Here is an 18,383-nt window from a genome sequence, read left to right as displayed (position 1 = left end):
CCTATTCTTTGATGCTGTATACATAGTCATTAAGAAATAAAAAGAGACCTCTGTGTATCTCCAAACTGATCTTAGAAGGTACTGATTTAAGTCTTGCTATTTTCTGAGAGGTGAGTAAGGGAGGTACCAGGGGTTAAGTCAGTTTTCATCCTCACCCCACATAGGTGACCCTGTTCCAACTTAGAGTTTGGCCCTACATCAAGTGCCTGTACTTCCTCATTGCCAAAGGAGCACACTCTGCTATGGTTCCTTTCTGCACATTGTTGTTGTAACCTCTGCAATCAGATCTTGTTACCACCCTGATAAAACTTCCTCAGGGACTCAACACTATTTTCAGGAAGAAATTCAAATTCCTCTGAATGGCTTTCAAGGTTCACAGGATTTGCTTCTTACCTTCCTTTCCACTCACCCCTCCACCAGGGCTCTCCCCCAATCTCTCCTGCCATCTTGCTTTTGTATATCCTGCTCTCACTTTTAGTAACCTTCTCCCATCTTCTTCAGCTTGGTCCTTGATACATGGCAGGAATTGAAGATATGCTTTTTTAATGGCTGATGGCCTTAAAAATCTTCAGGTATACATTAGGCAACAGAATATTAACTACTAAAACTTAAAAATCCCTATTCCATACTAGAATTGAAAACCAATTCTCTCTCTTACACACACAGACACAAACACATTTCCAAAGAACACTGCTGCCTTCCTACCTCATGTTTCATCTGGAAGTTCTGTACAAGGTGGAGGTCAGTGAACATCCGAATTGTGCATAATGCTGTTTCCAAATCTGACAGCTCAAAGTCACTGAAGCTGAAGTCAGTAATTTTAAGGGTCTGGGCAGATGGCACCACGGCAGCCTTAGGAAAGGGGAAAAAGGAAAATGAAATAAGTTCTTAATTAAAGCAGCAGTTAGTCATGAAATTTTCTCACTTTGCTATAGGAAACTAGCATATTGTGTTTCTTTTTAATGTTGCTACAGTTTGGATCTGAAATGGCCCCAAAGGTCAATGTGTTAACAGCTTGGTCTCCAGAGTGGCACTCTTGGGAGGTGGTGGAGCCTTTCCCAGGTAGAGCCTAGCGGGGAAAGTTAGATCACTGGGAGTGTGCCCTTGAATAGGATATCAGTCCTTCCTCTTCCTGTCCTTCACTTCCTGGCCACCATGAGGTGAGCAAGTGTTCCCCACCACATGCTTCCCACCATGATGTGCTCCCTCATCCCAAGCCCAAAAGCAAGCAAGATAACCAATTATGGACTGAAACCTCAGAAATCATGAGGCAAAATAAACGTTTCCCCCCTTTTTTTTTTTGTTGGTTGGTACTGAGGTTTGAACTCAGGGTCTTGCATTTGTTAGGCAGGTGCTCTATCACCTAAGCCACCTCCAGCCCTTTTTTGCTTTGGTTACCTTTTTGGGTAGGCTAGACTCAGACTGCAATCTTCCTAGTATGCCTCCAATGCAACTGGAATTACAGATATACACCATCATGTCTGGCTAACTTTTTACTTTGACTGTCATTAAACATTGATCATCCCAATCTCTGCCTCCTATAATGGCTGGGATTACAGATCTAAACCACTGCACCTGACACTAGTTCTATTCTTAATTTGAGTCTATTATAAATTCTATTCTTAAGGTCCCAAAGCCTCCTAGGAAGGTGAAGCCCATTAACCAATGTTGGAAAACTAGCAGACCTGGCAAGTACACACCAATTTGTTTTTTGTTTATTATTGAATTAAAAAAAATTATCAAATTTACTATACTGTTTAAAAATTGGGAGAACTGAAAAAAAGCTGTGTGTAGTGTTGTACACCACTAATCCCAACACTCAGGAGGACAAAGAAGGAGGACTGAGATACTGTCCCCCCAAAATATCAGGAAATGCAAATCAAAGCAAAGTCAAAAACGGCTATCATCAATAACACAAACAACAACAAATGCTGGTAAGGATGTGGGGAAAAGGAACACTTCTACACTATTGGTGGGAATGTAAATTAGTGTGCCTGCTATGGAAAGCAGTATGGATGGCGATTCCTCAAAAAACTAAAAATAGAACTACCATATGATTCAGTGATACCACTCCTGGGCATATATCCAAAGCAATGTGCTCCAAAATACGATAGAGCGACCTGCACACCTACATTCACTGTAGCTCTATTCACAACAGCCAAGCTTTGGAAACTTTCCAGATGCTCCACAATTGATGACTGGATTAAGAAAATGTAGTATACATACACAATGGAGTTTTATTCAGCCATAAAGAAGAATGAAATTATGTTGTATGCAGATAGACGCATGAACCTGGAGAACACCATGTTAAGCCAAGTGAGCCATACTTGAAAAGTCAAAGATCACATTTTCTCTCATATGTGGAAGCTAGACCTACCAGTTAAATGCATATATAAATACATATGTGATAAATACATAAATGCATACATAGACATATATGATCATATATATATACATACATATATATACACAGAGAGAGAACAGATTGTATTAGTGGGTCTGTCTGAGGGGACAATGGGAAGTGGGAGAGGGAAAGAAAATGTTAGAGAATAAAAAATGTTGAAACAGCCCATTTATATATGTATGTAATATAACATACTGCACCATAAGCTGTTGAATATTAGGAGAGCATGACAATAGAGAAAGAGTAAGTAATGATGGGGGGGTTAATTTGATTAAAGCATGATGCACACAGGCCTGAAGTACCAAGGTGAAACCCCCTTGAGTCCAGGTATCAAAAGATACTTTAAAAAAAAAAAAAAAAAGGACAGGAAGGTAAAGCAGGTCTTTTCCAAGAGTAGGCACTAGTGGGAGGGGAGTGGGAACAAAGAAAGGGGGAATGGGTGTGAATGTGGTAGATGTATCATATTAATATATGAAAATAGAAGAATGAAACCTGTTGAAATTGTTCCAAAAAGGGAGTGAGTGAGGATGAGGGAGAATGATGGAGAGGGTAAATCTAACCAAGATATATTGTAAGAAAAAAATATAAATATCACAATGTATCCCCCAGTACAACTATTATATGCTAATAAACAATTTTTTAAAATTGAGCTGGTGGAATGGCTCAAGTGGCAAGAGTGCCTGCTTAGCAAGCGTGAGGCCCTGAGTTCAAACCCCAGTGCCACCAAAAAACAAACAAACAAACAAAAAAACCCAAATTTATTATATTGTTTAAAAATTGGGAGAAAAAAGAAAAAGCTGGGTATAGTGGTGTATACCTCCAATACCAGCACTCAGAAGGATCAGGCAGGAGGATTGAGAACCTGTCTCAAAAAAATTTCCAATTTCTGAAGTATCAGGTCATACTAAGGTCTGATCCAATAAAGCAACAACTGACTGAGGCCAAGGAATCCTCACTTTCTCAGACCAAACAGAGCTCTTGGGCTTCTCTCCTAGATTTCCTCCTGGGCTTTGTGGGCAATGGAATTTGCAAGAAGCCCCACTTCTCTACCCCTGGACCATTTGCCCTGTCAGTTTTAGCTGAAGGTTTAGCTCCATCAGGATGAGATTAACCTGATGAAAAGAGGCTTTTATTCATTTGGGGGCAGAGAGAAGAAAAATTAAGAAATTGGAACCAGGTTCCAAACCCTTTAGGTTTGTTTCTTGTATCTAAGTTTCACCACTTGTTTCGCCTTCATCTTTTGTAAGATTAAAAAGATCAAAATAATGAAATCTTAGTGAGCAATCCAAAGCTGTGGATTTCCCTATGTACTTGAGGGTACTTGCAATGTTCTGCTCTCCCTGGCCTTTGGATTTTACTTATATAGTACCAGATTTGTTTTCACTTCCACTGAATGTTCATACCCTAGGAATCTTTCTCCAAGATCAAATTCACAAGAAAGTGTGTGTTCTGTAAATTCAGCTCTACAGGTTGATGCGTGGGCTGAAATAGGGGAAGAGAGGAGGATTGAAAATGTTTAGACAAAGGCCGAAATTGTTTACAGCAGCCTCTAACATTGGAGATGTAGCAGCAATGCCAGTGGGGAAGTGTGGAGGTAGGAACAAGCCCATCTTCTAACTCAAAGCAGATAACAGCTGCTTTCCTTAAACAGTCACTAGACAAGAGAACAGATGTTTTTTTTTTCCTTAGGACATCATTATTCTTATGGCAGGAAGTTTTCTTTCGTTCCTTCCACAAAGCATGTCCTGCAAGCTGCAGCATGGAAACAGCCAACAGCCTGGGCCTCTCTCCCTTATGCACTCATTTGTTCTGCTTCTCTGAACTTCCTTTGCTCTTTCAGTTACGCTACACCACAATTCAACTTCCTGAGTACACCCAATGGGGACGTACAAACATTCTCCTTAAGAGCCTCATGATCAGTGATACAGGGGTTCAGAATTCTGGGATCACTCACTAGTAAGGCATGAGAAAGCCAGGAATCCTTTAAAGCTCTCCTAATCTGTTTCTTTACCATCACACAAAGATTTAACTTTCTATTTGTTTTGGAGAGGCTTGGAATAAGGGTGATTTTTAGTAAAATATGTTATTACCCACAATACTTCCTTACCATTTCATAAAACAAAATATTCTTCAGGTTACTAATACTACCACTAATAGCAGGGAATATTTCTGGGATAGAATATATATATTTACTTTCGGATTTTCAGTTCTCCTTTTAATGATGGTTGTATTCTTTTGAATTTGCAAAATGAGATTTCTGTTTGATTTTTTCAAAGAACATAATTTATAATATTATGATTTCAAATACTAGCCAAATAGTACTTTTTTAAAGACTCCATAACGATAAGGTACTATACATCTAAGTGCATATATGTATTTTTTAGTTAAAAATTCCAATTCAAACCCTTGGGGAGTCTTTACTTCCTTCCACTTCTTGCTTGGGGAGCAGAAAATGGAAAATTGAGTTTCCTGAAACTGCCATCTGTTTTATTTTTGCCATATGTTTTTAGGGTTAATTAATAATTTCTCTCTTCCTTCCAAGTCTCTTTTAACTATTTGTTGTCTGCCTGTAATGCACATCCTCAAGCTTTCACAGAGCTGACACTCAGTTTTTATGTCTTAGCTATACCACTGGTCTCTGTGATAAGAGACCATACAAGCAATGATTCCAACATTTTTCTAAAAGTGAGCAGTCAGTTTCTGACGGCAATAGGAAGCTACAAAATACACTTCCCTGACTCCCTAGCAGGTAGGGCTCCAGATGGATTTGTTTCCGCCATGAGGCAGACTTGGGGGAGGATTGAATTTCAAACTAATACTGCCACAGAGGAAAGCCATTTTTTGGGGGTGGGGGAAGAGTATGGCTCTAGAGAGCATAATGTGGTTTCAGCAGCAGCTTTTCAGCCCCAAATTATCTAACATGGTTGATTCTGGAGGGAGCAGATGGCCAGTGACTTTCTCTGATTCTGGCCTATTTGGAAAATCCCACCAAGAGCCAGATCTGCAGTTTTGTTCTAGAAATCATTCCTGGGATCACTTATCTACTCCTAATAATTTGAGAGAAATTATTTTGTCTAAAGTAGCTAATTTCTAATATCCAAAATTTAACCTTGATGATACTATACTTGGCAACAAAAGTGTTTGCAGGCAACAATACACACTGAAGGTTAGGAATTTGGGATTGGATAGCTGATCTAGATGAGTGTGAAGACAGAAGGGAATCAGGATTCCATTAGAGCAGAGGCGTTCAAAATGTGGTCGCTGGAAAACCAGCAGCAGTAGCAGCAGCATCTGGGAACTTGTTAAAAATGCAAATTCTTGGGCCCCAACACAGAGCCACTGAATCAGAAGCGCTGGGTGCCCAGTCTGGCAAGCTGCTTGTCACAGGCGATTCTAATGAATGCTGGAATTTGAGAACCACTCCATTACGGAGAGGTTATTAATGGCTGATGGTACTAAAGTCATTTAAACGATCATTTGTGGTTACCTAGAGTGAAATGCCTTTTGTGACACATGTCATAGGCAGATACTACAAGGTGAGTTGACCACTTTTTGCAGTATTGGAGGGATTAAAAAAAAATAAAGGGTTTTGGGCTCAAATCATGGCCAGAAAAAAGAATTTTTATGGCTTTCCTAAGACATTCTTGTAGCCCTAATGTGGTTGAAACCCAGATGCAGCCTTGTCATGCATAGGTTGCTGAATTACAGTGCAGGTTGAAATCAGACCTGCCACATCAATGTGAAAGTTAGAGCACTGAGAAAGAAGTACAGTACCAAGAAATGGAGAAGGGACAGTGGGTAGAGCTGCATAGCTGCCTGTCTCTCAGACCACTCGCTCAGGAGTGTCTCTCCAACTTCACAATGCTCTAAGGCTCACTCACAGTCACAGTTCCTTTCTCTCTGTGATTCTACACCACTGTATAACTGTGTCACATATGAAACTGTTTATTCATTGTCACATTTGGAGCACCTAATATAATGCCCATGGAGAGTAGGAGGTAAATATTTAGTCAGTAGATTTCCCTTTTTTTTTTTTTTACCATCATCACCTTTTTCCTGTATTATGCAGAAATGTTCCATACAAATTTAATTTTGACAAACAGCTATAACACAAATGTTTATATATATATATATAAAATGAACCACACAACAGCAGAAACAACATGCATGGTATATAACTTATCCTCTTGTAGCTCAATTATTCCTTCTACTTACTTTTGAAAATTTTAAATTATAGTTGGATTTCTGTATTTGCATAATGAACACTTCATTACTGTAATTTAAAAAATCAGTTTCATTTTGTCTTAGTGTCATTGAAACTTGATTCTTTCACTCTCCAAAGGATTGGAAAACCAGGAAGAAAAAGCAGCAGCCCAAAAGTTTTAAAATGCTCAGTTCTACATTATGCCCAGAAAGTAGTGGCTATGTTTCATACACACAGGCTCCTATTTATTCTTATAACACATGATGCATTTTCCTTCAGTTTCTATCTACTCATTCTACTCTACTCTAATTTAAAAATGAGTACATAATTTCTTGAGTGCTCATTATTAGAATAGTTTGTGCAAAAAGTCTTGGAACATTGTAGGAACAGCAAGACCTCAATCCTGTCACTACCAGATACTGAGAAGTGCCCCGCCCCCACTACCACTACTAACAATCACTGCTACTTAATTAGATGCAAGTGCACAAGCTCTGGTCACTACAACTCTGCAAGATAAGTTCTTTCATTATCACCTTTTACAAATAAAGAAACTGTGGCATAGATTTTCACCTGTTTGCCTGAGACCACAATGCCCCTGGCATGTCTGGCTCTATCACCAGTTAGCAGATTGTTTTCGTATTGAAACAACTATTAAATTATTTCTACCTTCATAACCATTTTAAGGAAAAAGAAGCAAAATCTTATTGAATGGTCTTAAGAAGTCTGAGCTGTATTTTTTTTTCCTTATGCTAGAGTATAGACTTTCTAGAAGTCTGGGTTTTCTAGAGTATACAGATTGATTTGTTGATGCAATCACTCAGCAAAACATACAAACCAGACTCTTGTTAGGCAAGCACTAAATGGTGGCTATTATTATGGTTCAAGAAGTAATAGTTTTATGGAGAAGACAGACACATATATAACTGACCTACATTATTTTTCAGTGCATTTAACAGAAGTGTGCTGGTAGCTGGCATATGTGATCCCTAGCATTACACTGACAGAAAACCTAAGTCCACATTTACTACCTTGTAAGTCCAAGAGACTCTTTCCTGAACTGTGCAACACCTTACTTAGGACAAATGGTAGTCTTTCTCTTCCTGAACTATTTCTTATTATGAAGGCCCTTTTCACAACAGAAAGGAAACACTGTGTCCTTTTACATGATTAGGGAGGGTGCTTTTTTGTATTATGAACAGAGAAATGAAACTTCTAAGTGTATGGTCTCCTTGAAATTCATAAAGCATGTGCTCATGGAAAATAATACACTGATCATTTAAAAATTATTGAGCTTCTTATTTTTGGTGGATGCCTCATGAAAAAGATTTATATTTAGCCTGTGGTAAAGTCTCTGGTAACCTCAGCAGAAAATAAAGACATGTGGCCACACGGCTACACAATTTGCTCAATTGTATATTTTTTAAACCAAAAAAGGTCATTCTGCTATCAGAGGCATTCTGTCTGCCCCAGGTCAGAAGTCTCAGATCTCAAGAACCAAAATAAAAATCATGGAAACTGGGAACAACTCCTCATAGCTAAAAGCTAAGAAAAGACTACTTATTCACAAAATTATTTATTGAAATAAGTCTGAGAAGAAGGGCAGTTACTGAACTTACTAAAATGTCAGTGTTTTATAAAAGCATTTTTTTCATTACTCCTTGATATTTATTCAATGCAAATTTCAAGAAGAAAAGAGATTTCAATCTCAATTGCCCTTTACTTAAGTAAATTATTTTCAGGAACAAAATTAATACAAGATATTTGATAGACTGTACTATTGGCTACAAGGCAAGATCTCTTGCCAGATATCTGAAGCTCTGCTCATCAGCCTTGACCCCTGGGGTAGGAACTCTTCCACGGAGAGCAGTGTAGTTCCAGTCCTCACATAAAGCCTCTGTGACAGCCATCATATCACATGTGATAGAAGGTATTGTCTCTTCCCCACTTTTTTTGCCCCAGGAGGGGGAGGAGGGGATGTACTGGGTTTTGAACTCAGGACCTTGCTCTTGCTAAGTAGGCACTGTACCCCTTGGGCAACACCTCCAGCTACTTTTGCTTTAGTTATTTTTTAGGTAACGTCTTATAAGTTTGGCTTGATTCAGCCTTAGACTGAAATCTTTCTACTTATGCCTCCCTCATAGCTGGGATGAAAGGCACAAGCCACTGCACCCCACTTACTGATTGAGATGGAGTCTTGTAAACTTTTGGTCCAGGCTGGCCTCAAACCCTGGTCCTTCCAATCTCTGCCTGGTGAGTAGCTGGAATTTCAGGGATGAGCCACTATGCCATAGCCAATCTCTCTCCAACTTTTAACATGCTCAAAAATGAATTTTTAAAGACATCACACAATTTTTTAAGGCTATTAGACTATATCTTTCTCTAGGGAAGTGATTCAAGTACAGATGAGAAAGAAATCTACTTATATAAAGGGACATGAACATGAAACTCAGTATATGGAACCAAGTATTACAATGAAATAAATGAATAAGGTAGAGATAGACTAAATTTGTGTATTTTCTTTAATAACTAAATCAATAATAACTGGATCAATATGTTATATGATTTTTCTTTTTAACATTATAGAAATGGATCCCACTAAGCCTCAATAGGGAAGAGGTATAGACTATAAAAAATTTGAATAATGAGCTTACAATTTTTCAATATCATATAAAGAAGGCATGTAATAATGACAAGGTTCAGAGAAAATAAGCATATGTTTATTGTGGAGAGTGGAGTAGGAGAAGCCTATGAGGACATAAGCACAGTTGTTCTGAATATTCTGCAGGCTGAGACTGGCACAGCCCCAGCCACAGAAGAAGGCTAGAGTTAAGATGCAGAGCAGCTGCTTTTCCTAAGATGTTTATGTCAAATAATCTGGAGGCTGAGATTTGGCACAGCCCCAGCCACAGAAGAGAGCAAGAAGGCGAGCTGCAGCTCAGCTGCTTTTCCTAAGTTGTTAGAAGCAGGAATGCAGGTTCCTCCTGTTACAATGTCATGCCCCTCCCCAAGAGCTGTTGCTCCACCTCCTCGTTTACCACTGGGTATGAAAGACTTGCTGATGGAGGATGAGAGGCTTTTGGATGAAGGGAGGCTTTTTGATGGGTAGGTGTTTTGATGGGGGGTTTTTGGGTGAAGGGAAATTGCTGGAGGGAGATTGCTGAAGGGAAATGAATTGCTAAAGAGGAATTGCTAAAGAGGGGTTGATAGAAAGTCTGCACTGAGACCATTATACATCAGCTTTAGAAAAGCTAAGCTAAAGAAAAGCTAAAGAGAACATGGGACAGTGCAAGTCTGAGCACTGAGACTTTAAGAGTTATGCTAATGTAGTTTTTAGCTGCAAGTCTGAGGGCAAAGACTTTAAGAGAGATTATGCTAAAGAAAAGCTAAGAGAAAACATGGGACTGAGTGAGTCTAGGGAAAGGTTTTAAAGAAGACTTTAGAAGCAAGGTTTCAAAGAACTGTAAAGGAGTAAGGCCTTAAAGGATAGAATAGAGAATAGAGAAAAGAAGCAATGAGGCTGTTGTGCGTTTCCTTCCGAGCACCCAACACACCTGACCCCAACTTTCTGTCTGTCTATCCTGTTTCCTTTCTGCATCTTCCGTTGCCCCCAGTTAGGCCCAGTTAGGTTCAGTAGTAACAGGAGTGAAAGAAAGTTCACTCCAGTTTATAAGTAAAAATTCAGAGTAAATTTATGGCTATAATTTACAGGTTAACTCTTGGTTACCTAGTTCCACATATGAAACTTCTACAAAGACTATGACATTTAGGACTATACATAGTAGTGTGTGTAAGAAATGCAAAGATGCCCCCACACTTTGGAGACAAGATTGAGCTGGAGGTCTTGCACTAGTTAAACAGGTAAATTCGCTTATCAAATGAAAGCAGGAAATCAAACAGAAAACAGTAAGTCTTGCCAATGTGAAAAAGATGTAGCCTGGTTAATGTTATAGATGTCCTTAAAAATGGATGTATCCATTGATGGCATACAGGAGTGTAAAGACTGTTTCAGTCTTTTGGCCCCATCTGAGTAAGACAGGGCCTTATGGACACTGCAGGTTACTACAGTTCAGTGACACCCGCTATCAAGATCACAGGGCCACCCCTTCTTGGTGAAAACATCTGATCAAAAATTTTCAGTTTGTGACTTGACTGTCCTTAATGGGTTTCCAAAGAGGGTATGTGATGATTACCTAGCTACAAGGAATTTGATCAAAACTCTAACAGTGCCAGCAGACACAGGTGGCTCATGTCTGTAATCCTAGCTACTCAGGAGTCAGAGATCAGGAGGATCATGGTTTGAAGCCAGCCTGGGCAAATAGTTCATGAGACCCTATCTTGAAAAAACCCTTCACAAAGGAAAAAAAAAGGACTGGTGGAGTGGCTCAAGGTGTAGACCCTGAGTTAAAGCCCCAGTACTGCCAAAAAAAAAAAAAAAACTCAAACAGTGATTTGGGCATCAGAGAAGGGGCTCCTTCTCTGCCCCTTACCACTGTCACCTGAAGCAGACACATGTGCCTGATCAAGATGGGGTCCAAGTGACATTTCTGATTCACAGGTTCTGGTCAAGATGAGGTGAATTCTCTCCTAGGAACTTCTGCCAAAGACCTTTCAGGCTCACAACAGAATCTGTTGGCTTCTAGATATGGAGTTTGTGACTAAATAAAATGCAGTAAAGCTACAAGGCCCGAACAGCATCAGCACTGACAAAATGATAAAACTGGGATGCTTATTTACTTCAATATATACTTATTTGTTGCTCTTCTTACCAGAGCAGAAGGTGAAAAAGGCAGTCAGTCAGTCCATCAAGCACATATTCACTTCTGTTTGGGCAATAAACTTTACAAACTGATATCTTAACTAATTAACTTTTAAGTAGTCATAAACAGGCCAGGTGGTGCTCTTTTGTTGTTATATCAACTTGTCACTAAGGACCATTAATAAATACATGGTAAAATGCTCAGACTTATTTCTGCCATATCAAGAGACGGTTAGATTAAAAATAGGATTAAGAATTCAAGTAAAGATGGGGGGAAAAAGAATTCTGAATTTCCTATCAATTACTTTGCTATAACTAGATAATTTTTCTGAAAATTAGGTATAAATATTTAGTGCATGTCAGTAAGTTATTTAATTCTGTTAAGAATAAATTTAAAATAAATTTAAGAATACATTTTTAAAAGTAAAACTTAGGAAAACATTTGATGGCTTCTTGATTTATTTTAGGTTTTAAATTGAGATAAGCCATCAGACACAGGCCAAAGGCAGCAATTTTGGTAATTGCTGGCTGACGGAGACACCTGTGTAGTTGAGGCAGTAAAGGAATTTTTATTCAGTTGATAGAAAACTAGAATTGAAATCAGTTGCTAAATTTCAACCAATTTAAATTAATTACTTGACCTACAAGCGATGTAACCCTGCATTCTCAATGCAGCTGCCAGAAATCTATTTTCCAAATGGAACAACAGATGGTTTTGGACAATATGCAATATAGCAATTCTTAGTTATTACAGAGTGTTTTTCTCTTGGTAAGATTATAAACACAATTGAGAGAATAATTTTCAGATTTTTGTGAAAGACTATACTATTTTCAAAGTAAAAAACAGAGTTTAATACCCTAGTGATGTTTTAAGCATTATCTTTAGAAATTATTCCATTTGCTACTTCGTATTTATCTAAAATAGCACATGGTATTTTAGATACCATACCTTGCTTTCATTTTAGCACAAATTAAAAAACCCTGTAGTGCCTACAAGCACTTCAGTATGTATCCTTCCATGTAATCATTTCCAGCTTACAGTGAAAATTTAGTTGAAAACTAAACCTAAACCTAGCAGGAATAGACATGGGCCAATTAAGCCTGAGGCAAATGATACTTTAAACCTATACACCTTTGTAAACAACTAAAAAACTGCTTGTTATTTCAAATACTGTCCTGAACATACACAATAAATATAGCCAATTTTATATGAAACCAAATCCAAAAGATGCTTTACCTTTTGAATGAAATCACCTAAAGTTTTGCACTGTTCTTGGAAAATGACTCATTTTTGCAACTCACTGATTTAGCTGAGAATGTCCCCAAAGTCCTCTTTCTAGTTTCTTCCCTCCAACTGTCTGTGCAGTGGAGCATGAGCATCTGTCCTGACCCCACAGTACATGGCAGTATGACCTGGAAAAAGTCATTTGTCTTCTCTAGGCATCCGTGTGGCCTTCACGACACCACTGTGCAGTTTACATGAGAAAATGGGTGTGAGTATAAAAGGTTTAGCACATGACAAGCTGCAAGGATGATATCAATGAGAAAGAATTTCAATGATCTGTTCAAATTTCCTGTTCCTTCCATGAGTCTTATCAAATCTCACATAGACCTTATCTATGTCACCTCAAATATGTTATAGTCAAAGGGCTGCAAAAATGTAAGTGCCTCAGATTTTCATATATTGCAACTGAGCCAATCCCAATGAAGACCTAAAACAAACAGCACATCTATTACACATTGATGTACCTTTTTCTCACCATGTGCTAAGTGACATCTTAATGAGAATTCAGCACCTGATTTTATCTGAACCCCATTTCAAACAGCACACCACAAACCACATGGTCAGAAATTAAAAATCACTTTCAGTTCTGACAATGCTGAGTAGTTTATTAGTAACACACTATAAAATATTTCTTGCCATTATTCTAGCTAAACAACCATCTATAGTTACCTGTCCCTATCTCCCCAGAAACCAAAAACTCAATTTAACTTTGGCCCAAGAAAGATGTAAAGATTATAACAATTACTGGAAAAAAAAAAACAGTAAGATAATATATAACATATTATAGATTGTTTCTTGCTGCCTTGTATTATCAGTGGCTTTGCGTCCTTATAGAAAAGTACAGTTGATTAAGTATTTTTTATGAATGTCTAGGTGTTCAACTCATTTAATAAAATATCTAGGTGACCACTATTAGGAAAAGCAAGTATCCTGGGGACTCCTTGTGAAAAAGAAGGGGACCAGGGAGAGGGTAATGGTGGATGGATAAGATCAAAGTATGAAAATGTCAGAATGAAACCTATTATTTTGTACAATAAAAAAGCAGATATCCTGACAGAAGCAAAAATATGTATTTATATAGCTGTAGTTTAGTAGTTTTTAAAAGGAAAGAAGAGAATTACCGCTAAAGCCTGGAGTTCTCTTGTTTCTTCCTCTGCTGCCGAAGCATGATATGACAGAACCTACAGGGTGAAAACAGGAGTCCAGGTTACTCAGGTGGGGTTAACTGGATGTACAGGAGGACTTCAAGCTTGGAATTCTGTTAAAACTTCTTGGAGAGATCAAAAAGCTCCTCCAAATGTCAAGTCTCATTTTCTGTGTTCAACACACTGACACCCCAGATTTGAGATTCTGTTATGTGCTTCCAAAAAGAAGTTAAACTCCCTACTTTCAAGAACACCTTAGTAACTTTCATTCTGACATTGTTGATATAAGAAACACATTATTTACAAGCCATCCTAGCAATAACCATTGGCTTAAACTTGGCAGAAATTTGTTTTGAACTGTTTTTTTTTTTATATACTGATTTTAGTTATTTTTGCTCACATGTAGAATTAGAGGAAGGAATGCATGCATGAACTGACATATATTAATACTGAGATCTGGAAAGAAAGCAGTTAAGAAGGGGTTCTCAGATGAGGCCTATAACCACTATAGAATTCATTCAGAAAAACTGTGTGGCTAGGACACAAAGGCATACAGATTTAGGTACCCCTTACATTCACACACTCAAGGGTGGAGAAGAAAGTTGTTCTCGTTTGCTTATAAAGCCATCTAGTAGCAGCTGAGGACACTGAGGCTCAGGACTGCTCAGGTCTTGGCTGCAAACTCACACCTTTCAACAGGTACATGTAGTGCAACCCTTACAGAATTGTAAGGTCAGGCTTATTATCTTCTTTCAACAACATGAGAATCAAAGTATGGTATAATATTTTAGACATCTTTATTCAACCAAAGTAGTGATTGTATTTAAAATGTTTACCAATAAATATTTTAAAGGTGTATTTTCACAGAGACAGCATTCCCAGCCTCAAGACTGAATCAGAATTTTCAGAACTGAGGGTCCATAACTCTGTAGTTTAAAAGAGAAACTATTCCTGTTTTCTATTGACTTTTATTTCTTCACTTTTAATTCTCAAAGACTGTACAGTTGGGTTTTCTTTTTGTAGTTATTTTATTTTATTTTTTTCAGGAGTGTCCTCAGAGAGACACGGAAGCTCAGACAATGGGGAAGAGACAGGCCGCAGTGGTAGAAGACATCTGTATGAATGGAACATTATTTTCTGCAGAAAAAGAAGAGGACTATCAGAACAAGCAAGTCTTGGCTTGATTATATAACCCTGGACAGGTTTCTAAAATACTCTGTTAACAGTTTCCTTTGAATAAGGGCAGGGACCTCATTATGTATATCACATGATTTTTGTGAGGATGCAATGCTAGAATGAACATACACCATGACAGGGGAAGGAAAGATGGAGTGGGGGATGAGAAGTCTTGTAAGCTTTAGCTCACCTCTAATGTTACCATTTGCTTGGCCATGGCTCTCTCCACTGCTTCATACATCTGTGTGTTCTGGATCCCCAAGCCACAAAAGATGACAAAAGCTTCCAGAAACTGTTCATCATTTCGGTTGAAAGGTTTCACCTTGCCAGTATTCTCCTCCATCTTATTAACAAGTTGGCAAACCCCTGTAGCAATCCAAGAAACAAAGCAAATGTTATTGTTCACTATTATAACTTTTATTTACTTTAACACTCATACCCAAAAAGTATTAAAATACTCTTTTCTCTTAAAAATGCATTGCTTCTCTAAGTGAGCAAATGGACCTCCAAAAACATAAGGGAGAGAGAAACTGAATTAATTTACAGGAGAACTAGTTTCACACAGTCCTAAATGTACATTGCCTATGTTCAAAAAAACCTAGAGTACTATTTTCCCTCAGACTGTTGAATTTTACATCAGTTAAGTCCCCAAAGACAATTTGTCCTTTGGAAACTAATTGGATTTTTGTACACTTGCCAAGAGAACAATTTTGATACACATCAAAATTTTGGGTCACACAGACTGCCTTGCTGAGAAACTAGAAGTTAAAAAAAAAAAAACCACAATTACTTACAAAATAGAATGCAGAAAATGGGCAATTCACATGGTTAGTCTATAATTTCACATACACACTTGAGCATCCAAATTATCACATTTACAGACAACCTTTGATACTGCAAATAAAAGAAATATAAAGGACTATTTGTTTTAGAAGTAAAAGCAGATATAGTCTCCCAAGTCCTCATCCTCTTAGATAGTCAAGCATATAATTGAGGAATAATGGAGGGTGCCATCAATTTTATGATAAATCTTGAACTGGTGGTTCTACAGGATTCTGAGCCTAATGGTCTCTCCATGAGAAGTTTGGACACACATTCTATCTTTGGGCAAAATGTATTGTTAAAGTCTGTATCACTCTGCAAGGTATCCACTGTGGGGTAGGAACTGTGCTAAGCATTTTAGCAGACACATGATCTCTAGTCCTCACAATTTATTTGCAAGATATGTGTGACCATCTTCACAAATGAGAAAACTGGGTTCTCCTTTGCTAAAGTCATGCAGCCAGCATGTGTGGGTCTAAAATTCAACCCCAGCTTGGCATGGCCACAAGGCCCACTCTCTTTTCACCACACACTTGTCTGCAGTGTTCTGATTGCATCTTCCTTGCCCACACACTGGCCTTTATTGCTGACAACTGCCTTTCTGCCTGTTTTCTAGGTGACCTCTCCACCTCCTTTGTAATGAGCTCATGGGACCTCCTACGTCCCAGGAGAAGCAGATGCTTGGTGGAGCATGGTGGATTTTACTTCTGTCTCTCTTTCCATACTGTAAATATCTTGGGCTTAGAGATATTTATTTATTTGTTTATTTGTTTATTCAGCTCCACTTCCTCAGCTAGCAAAATGCCTGGCAGATAGCAGGATCTCAAAAAAACATTGAGCTAGTGAAAAAAGCAGAACTGCAGCTCTGTCCCAAACTACTTTCCCATGAAGATTACAGTCTATTAGCTCTTGTTTCTCCTGGAGCACAAAAGGATTTCATAGAGTCTGTGAAGACACATGATTACATATTAATTCCCTTTATCACTATGGGCATGCACTTCCTTCATTTTTAACACTATAAATGATCAGGACTCTCCTTTTTGCTATCATTATTATTTGTCTACATTACACTATAAAGACATCTACATGCTTTTGACCCTGCATTAATGCTGCAGGGACTATTTCTTTGTCACTATCAACAAAAACTTCAAAGCAAGCATAATGAATTTGGACACTGCAAGAAAAAACCATGTACAAAACAGCAGCAACCTTTATTATCTTAAGAACACATATCCCATGTATGGTAACAAACTCAAGGTTACGTCCTTCAACCTTTGTAATCCCCAAATTATAACCATGGAACTATTTATTAGGCGTCTGGCCGTCTCCCAAATCACATTTTCCCAAGTCATGTGTTTCATGCCCTTGTCCTCACATCACAGTGGAATTGCCTTCCAATTTTTATTAAAGTCATCTTCTACATGATGGCCATTTTTACAAACAAGGTTCTTAAAATTACTTTGCAAGAATCCCTGCATTTATAGCAAGGAAAGTATAACAAAGATGGTTGGGATGGGAATATCAGGCAGTCTGCCTGGCTTCTGTACACCAGCCTAGTTAACTAAGTTAAGTAAGTAAGCCTCCTGTACATCAGCTCAAATCTGCCTTAGCCAAAATTCATTAAATGAATACTTTAAGAGATACCAAGGCCAAGTGTGGTGGTGCACACTTGTAATCCCAGCTACTTGGGAAGTGGAGATTGGAGGATCGAAGTTCCAGGTCAACCTGGGCCAAAAAATAAACAAACAAAAAATAAGTCAGATTTGGGGGCTGACCCCTGTAATCCCTGCTATTCAGGTGGTAGAGGTAGAAGGAGCGTAGTCCAAACCCAGCCCTGGGCAAAAAGTGTGAGACCCTATCTGAGAAATAACTAAAGCAAGAAAGGGCTGGGAGTGTGGCTCAAGAGGTACAACACTTCCTAACAACCATGAGGCCCTTCATTCAAACTGTAGTATCACAAAAAGTGTGTGTGTTGGGGGTGGTATTAAATCACCTGGGCATGGTGGTGCACATCTGCTATTCCAGTTACCTGGGAGACAGAGAGGTGGGAGGATCACGAGTATAAGGCCAGGATGAGCAGTGTTAGCAAGACCCTCTCAAACACAAAATTTAAAAACAGGGGAGAGGGGAGAGCTGAACATCCCTAGTACCAAAACAAAACAAAAAAAAAGAAAAAGAAAGGAAAAAAGAGGTTATAGATTATACTTCTGGAATTGCTCCCAAATTATTGAAATGGAATGTTAACTGTACAAATATCTAGGGCCTGCTGTAACAACCACAGCTCAGCACAGAATGGCTGAAGTGTGTCTGTGTTTCAACCCACCACTATTTATACAGAAACATAGACATAGACTTAGGCTGAGAGCAAGAAAAAGGTACTGAAGACAAAGCACCCATTTAAACATAGAATCAAATTTTCTTATGAAAGTGGAATGGAAAGCCATATTTATATAACATTCATGAAAATCCCAATAATCTCTTTAAATCTTTCAGAAAATTAAATTACATCAAGCAAAAACGTACAAGTTAAAAAGTCACAAAGAAGGTTTTAAATAAACAAATGGGGTACCTTATTGGTGAAAAATTTAAAA

At 38.3% G+C, this 18,383-nt stretch overlaps 1 protein-coding gene across 4 annotated transcripts in view; it reads right to left on the bottom strand.

The window, feature by feature from the left end:
* Positions 1–18,383, bottom strand: part of Pde5a (phosphodiesterase 5A) — a 123,587-nt gene that overhangs the window by 40,956 nt on the left and 64,248 nt on the right. For all 4 annotated transcript variants that reach the window (XM_074041617.1, XM_074041618.1, XM_074041620.1 and 1 more), the window contains 3 exons: positions 15,161–15,336; positions 13,771–13,830; positions 706–852 (listed from right to left, as the gene is read on the bottom strand). In XM_074041617.1, the coding sequence (XP_073897718.1) occupies positions 706–852; positions 13,771–13,830; positions 15,161–15,336 (383 nt within the window). The remainder of the gene's footprint in view (positions 1–705; positions 853–13,770; positions 13,831–15,160; positions 15,337–18,383) is intronic.

Source organism: Castor canadensis, chromosome 9 (assembly GCF_047511655.1).
Source record: "Castor canadensis chromosome 9, mCasCan1.hap1v2, whole genome shotgun sequence".
Taxonomy (NCBI): Eukaryota; Metazoa; Chordata; class Mammalia; order Rodentia; family Castoridae; genus Castor; species Castor canadensis.
Note: the sequence above shows the minus strand (reverse complement) of the source record. Positions and strands in the feature narration are given on the sequence as shown.